At 43.8% G+C, this 6,000-nt stretch overlaps 1 protein-coding gene across 1 annotated transcript; it reads right to left on the bottom strand.

Annotated features, from left to right (window-relative positions):
• Window positions 1-1,850: 1,850 nt before the first annotated feature.
• LOC146966871 (C-C chemokine receptor type 9-like) lies at window positions 1,851-4,378 on the bottom strand. Its single transcript, XM_085763443.1, has 3 exons — window positions 4,286-4,378; window positions 4,033-4,092; window positions 1,851-3,206 (listed from the first exon to the last, which is right to left on the bottom strand). The coding sequence occupies exons 2-3, from the start codon at window positions 4,084-4,086 to the stop codon at window positions 2,154-2,156; spliced, it is 1,107 nt and encodes a 368-aa protein (XP_085619569.1). The 5' UTR covers window positions 4,087-4,092; window positions 4,286-4,378; the 3' UTR covers window positions 1,851-2,153.
• Between the last annotated feature and the right edge of the window lie 1,622 nt (window positions 4,379-6,000).

The raw sequence follows: 6,000 nt of genomic DNA, 5'->3' as shown, positions 1-6,000 counted from the left end.
TAAATGTGGTCTCACCTGAACTCAGCAGGTAGCTCATCTGCAGATGTCTGAAACCTCAGAGGCCACAATAACAGCTCAGGATTTGTTTGTTACTGTCGATGTGCCAGACTGAAGCGAACAAATTCTGTCTGATGTCGCTCTCTGCCATCCTCAATCAACTGTAACTGTGGGTACAGTAACATACGACGGAGGCGGTGTTCAACATGTTTTGATTTCAATTCCAGCTCAGAGTCAATTTTGCAAAACAAACCTCCAGATCTAATGAGCACGTTTTCTTAAAGCAGAAGTGAGCAAAATGTTTGTGTTACTGTAATATAAGTCTTAAATAGTTCTATCTTCCGACAGCAATCACTTCTATAGAGTGTTTGGTCTGAAACACGGGTCTGTCAGTCACTCTGCTCTGCTGTAAGCCCAGGAGAAAACTTTCCTTGTATCCTACAACCTTTATCCAATGAGGAGAGAGAACGGCATAAAGGGGCGGTCCTCTCTGTGTGTGCAGCCAAGGGATGCGCGAGAATGTGGTGACGTAGGGACGAGGGCGGGGACTGCTAACTCCATCGGCTGACAAGAAGTTAGCCAAAATGCCCGGATCGCTTACTTCTGCTTTAACCCTTTAAAATCCACTGGCTCGGGGCGGTGCGTGGCGCAGTGGTTAAAGCGGCCGCCCCATGTAGAGGCTACAGTCCTCAACGCAGGCGTCCCCGGTTCGAGTCCTGCGTCGGACAGACCTTTCTGCATGTCATTCCCCCTTTCCTGTCTATCTCACTGTGCTACTAAATAAAGTAAAAAAAGCCAAAAAATATACTAGCTCATAACACTGGCTCGCTGGCAGGCCCAGTATGCATCAGAAGCAACATGACCCACCGGCCAGTGGGTGTTCAGGGGTTAAATATTATCTCCTCGACCTTTTTAGATGTAAACGTGGGATAATGTGTTTGTCTGGTTTCACCAACCCCAACAAAACAACCTGTCCTCATTTCCTGATTTGAGATTCATAACAGGATTTGATATCAGGTTAGTGTCTGGTTGGCAGCACGTCGTGGGGGTGTTGTAATGCAACTGTGACTATGCAACACAAAACTCATCGCCCACATCTCACCCATTACAAAGGAATGGAAAGCAGGCTGGCAGCCCACCATTTGGGCTGGCATGGCTTTGATACTGTCTTTTTTTGGTGACACAGACCACAGAAGTGAACAGAACTCCTCTGTTTGATTCAGCTTTGATTTCCAATGCCGATTGCGCTGCTCAGGCTTTTCCGAGAGTAGCGCGTTAAAATAAACGTTATGCCTGCAATGAGGAGGCCAAGTTGCGGCAATGCCACTTCTCTGTCTGTCTGTCTGTCTGTCTGACACCTGTCTGAGCTGCAGCCGTTGTGAGATTACAGCGTGGGAAAGCGCTTTTTGCGCCATTCTGAACGGGCACCCGTTAACAACATCCACTGTGAAACTGCCAAGTCATATGCAAACAGACCAGGTTAAACAGTTTAGAGGTGCTGGCACAGACTGTCAACAGGAGGTCGTCTAGTCACAGTGAAAGTGTCGGACCAGCCACAGTGATGCTTGCAACCGCACAGGGCACTAGTAGTGAGAGCACCAAACTGTATTAATCTCCCCTAGTAAACAAGCAGCTAAATTGCTGATGTCATCATGACTTCTGCTACTTCATATATGGTAACAGCTTGAAACCAGGCATTATGCCTCTATTCTGTGCTGTGTGCACAGAGCAGCAATGGAGAAAGTTGCAGCATGCTTGAGTTCTTATTTTTTTTTATTCATTTAAAAAAATATATTTTTATTCTTAGTTGTTTTGATCAAGAAAATCAAAAATACACATATGTTTTTCTTATCATTTTTAATTCAGTTATAACAGCACACGACAAACTGATGAAACAAATGTACAAATACAAACACTTTATAAAAAAAGTATTTACACTAATATACAGTTTATACAGTGATTCTAGAAATATTGTGCTTTTTTTGACTGTCAGAATAATAAATGTAAACTCCAAAGGCATTTGGCTTTCTCATTTGAATATTGTATCATTGTTGTGTTAGAAAGTAATGCATTGATGACAAAATGAAAAAAAAACAAACAAAACATGTCAGAACTAGGCTCAGCTATCAGGTTTAAGTTTTTTGGGAAATGTGCGTTTATAAGGAAAGGGCAGGGGTGGTGTCGGTGTCTGACAACACAGAGGGACGTTTGGGAACCACATTAGTTTTACTGTACCCTCCTTTGCCCAGACCTGCACACATCCTCACAATCGTCACGAGGTCTTTTCTGAACCGAACCCCGATGAAGACGTAGACGAATGGGTTCAGGCAGGCATGGGTGTACGCTAGGCTCTTAGCTACCTGTCCAGCTACATCAAACCCAAGTACCGTGTTACAATCTGTGATGGTGGTATTAGCTGCCTGCGCGGCCTCCATTACCAGCAGGCTATTGTACGGCAGCTGAGAGAAGACAAAAACAAACACCACCACGAGGATGACGCGTAGGGCCTTGTGCTTTTCAAAGTTCTTGGCCTGCAGGAGGGTGCGAATGATGACGGAGTAACAGAAGAACATGATCAGGAGGGGAAGACAGAAGCCCATGCAGATCTGCAGGGACAGCACCAGGATCTTTGTCCGGTTGTTGATGTTGTCCCAGTAGACCAGAGAGCAGAAGTGCTGCCCGCTCTGGTTCGGCTTCACCTGGGCGAAGATAAACTCAGGGAGGGCCAGGAGAGCGGAGAGTATCCAGACCCCCAGGCAGGCAAATTTGCTGTAAAAGAATCTCTTTCCCTTTAGGTTGTGGGCCTTGGTGACTTGCACGATAGCGATGTAGCGGTCCACGCTAATGCAGGTGAGCAGGAACATGCTACTGAAGAAGTTGATCTTGTAGACGGCGGACACCAGTTTGCACAAAACCACGCCAAAGTTCCAGCCTTTGACGGCGTCGACGGCCCAGAACGGCAGCATGCACAGGAAGAGGAGGTCAGCCACAGCCAGGTTCAGAAGGTAGACGTCGGTCATTGTTTTCAGACGGTTGCGTATGGTGGTGTACATCCAAACCACCATCAGGTTACCCAAAGCCCCCAGGATGAAGATGATCCAGAACAGAGGTGGCTCATACTGACCACGAAAACTACGCACCCACTTTCGGTCACACAGGCCTGTGCTTTCGGTCGCATCTAAGTCATAGTCTGCATAGTCAGGAGTGTCCTGCATTTAAAAAATAGAAAACAATATGTCATGCTGTATTAAAGAGGGTTGCATGCAACAGATAGCCTATACACACCTCATTTTTCATTTCCCTTTAGGTATCATCTTGTCTGTCTCTGCCTTTACTTAACCTAGCTGCTTTCACGGTTTCGTCACGTGACATGCTTCTAGTAGGGATAGCGTGACATGAAATCAAACGCAAGTCTGTGACGTACAACCTAACCAAAGTGTGTGGAAGAAAGAAAAAAAACCTGTCAGGTGCAGGTGTTATGTCTGTACACGAGAAACCGCACTACTGCACAACTTCCTGCTCTTATCCAAGCCTGAGGGGGGTAAACGATCCTGAGGGGCTCCAGAAAGGGGCCCCCGCAAGCAGAACTCAGTACCCCAGATGCATCAGGTTTAGATGTAGGGCAGAGATAGAAAGCGAGGTAAAGCAGAGGCTTTGTGTTTTCATAAACAGTGGAAAATTTGATGCTGACACGGCTTCTGACTCTGACTATGGCATTTGCATATCATATAGATGTCAGCCACAGATAACTTACTGTACCTGGACCACTAAATGCACAGCTTTACACATTCATCAGGAACATTTAACAAATTAAGGACATAAAATATATGGAATAAGAAATTCAAGTCATGAGCACCATGATGATTTGGCATGTTAAAACTGTATTCTTTAAAATCTGCACCATACATAAACTGTGATAACATCACCTCCCAAATCCACAGGAATAAATATATCAGCATCTAAATTCTAAATTTCTAAATCTAAATTGTTGCTTTTCATGTGTTATGCCAGACAATTATGTCAAATATTACTTACAGTTTCAGAAAAATCAGCAACCGTGGTCATAAAGGTTGTTAAAGGGTCATCCATTGTGATCTATAAAGAACAAGAGGATATTAACATGACATTAATATAACATAGATTAACAAAACAAGGCAATGAACAAAACTTTGTAGGACACTGAAAATGTAACAGTCATTTAGAAATAAACATAATGTGATAAAGAATTAAAGCTTTATGGAGAAACAGGAAAAATACACTATAAAAAAAAATGCAACAGACCACCTACCCTCTCAGTGATTGAATGCAGACAGCAGTCTCTTGGTCACAGTGCAGTTTTTATGTCTAGGCAGTGCAGCCTACTCCAACTACCAACCCCATCTTCACTTGCTTTTATGGTTTCCCTTTAACCACATAGGATCACGTGCTGCAGTGTGAGGGAAGAACTTTACACTTCTCTGTGCAGCAGATTTCACTATACAGTATTCCCATCTAACACTGCAGCCAAATGAGCATCAAATCTCAGAGCCAGCTCTGTGCTTCAAAGTTTGATCTTTTGAGAGCGGTGACAACAGTGTGTTTTTGTTACACAAGAACAGGAGCTGTGACTTTTTAGACTGTAGCTACCCACTGAACCATGGTCATCAGGTTCGAGCCAAAACAATACACCCACCTTTTCCTCCACAGCCGATTGAGTTTCAAGGCGAAGTACCATCTCTGACACACGTTTTGTGTACACAGGTGGAGCACTTAACACCGCAGATGAGTGATGCATGAAACTGAGAACGATGAGGTGTGAGCGAAGCCCAGAACGGGGGGACGTGGTTGATGTTGAGATGTTGTAAGCGCTGCTCTTTCTGACTGTTTAATCACTGTCAGCACCCCAGGCTGTGTGGCCTGATGAAAGTGCTTGTACTGTAATGCATACAATGGTAATGATAAAGAACATTTTTACATGAGGTATTGTTTTTTTTTTCAAGGGACTTGGGGTCTGATTTCTAAGGAAAACAGTCTCCAAGATATGTTGCCAGCATACCAAACCAAACTGTAACAACTAATACTTTGTAGGAACCTTAATTGCTAATACAGAAACATACAGCTAGTTGATCTTGGTTTCAAAGTTCCGCATGTAAGTGAAAAGTGCACATGTTGTCAATTGCACTTATTTTCTTTCTTGCAGAGAGTCTGATGAAAAGACTGATATGACTACAATGTGTGTGGTTAATAGCAGGCCAGGTGGTTATCTTATAAACATAAAGTAAACAGCTTGACTGCAAATTCAGCTTTTGTAAGTTTACCAGACAGTTGATATTTTTATTCTTACACTATTAACACATTTATGCACTGAGCAGTTCACAGTATTAACAACCCACACCTACAGATTCGTGCCATGCAGAGCCAGAGTAGGAGGATCAGCAGGCTAACATCAAACATCAGAGTGGGTAAAGACGTTATCTCAGTGACTTTCACTGGCAAGATTTTTGGCGCTGGCGTTCTTTTGAAACTTCTCATGTCTGGGATTTGCGTCTTTGGAGTTTACTCAGAATTGTTTGAAAAGTAAAAGGCGTCCACTTAGCAGCAGTTCTGCAGAAAGAATAACGTTCAAGATGAGAGAGATTACAGCAGAAGTGCTATAGAGTAATTGGAGCTACAGTAAGAGTCTATGGTAATGCAAAAACCACTCTGTATAACTGCGGTAAGCAAATGAGCATCTCAGAATGATTATTGAGGCGGATCGGGCTGTTGCAGCAGAGAGGAGCATGTCAGGTTTCAGTCCTGTCAGCCAATAATAGAAACCAGAGGCTGCAGAGGACACAGGTTCACCAACACCGGACAGCTGAAGTTGAAAAACATTGCATGTGTGATGAATCTGGCTTTCAGCTGAGGAAACAAATAGGGGCATGAATCCAGGACCCAACCTGCCTCATGTCAACAGTCCAAACCATATGCATCACTTTTTGGCAACAGTTTACTATCTTCTAATGCAGGCCGAAGCAACCTTTG

The sequence above is a fragment of the Trachurus japonicus genome, chromosome 20 (assembly GCF_045865225.1).
Source record: "Trachurus japonicus isolate A0001 chromosome 20, Traja_1.0".
NCBI lineage: Eukaryota > Metazoa > Chordata > Actinopteri > Carangiformes > Carangidae > Trachurus > Trachurus japonicus.
Note: the sequence above shows the minus strand (reverse complement) of the source record. Positions and strands in the feature narration are given on the sequence as shown.

Bases quoted from the DNA above. Each gene is read 5' to 3' on its own strand.
- LOC146966871 (XM_085763443.1), bottom strand. From the start codon at position 4,086: ATGGATGACCCTTTAACAACCTTTATGACCACGGTTGCTGATTTTTCT. The intron at 3,207-4,032 runs GTAAGTAATATT...TTTTAAATGCAG, and splicing joins TTGCTGATTTTTCTGAAACT to GACACTCCTGACTATGCAGA.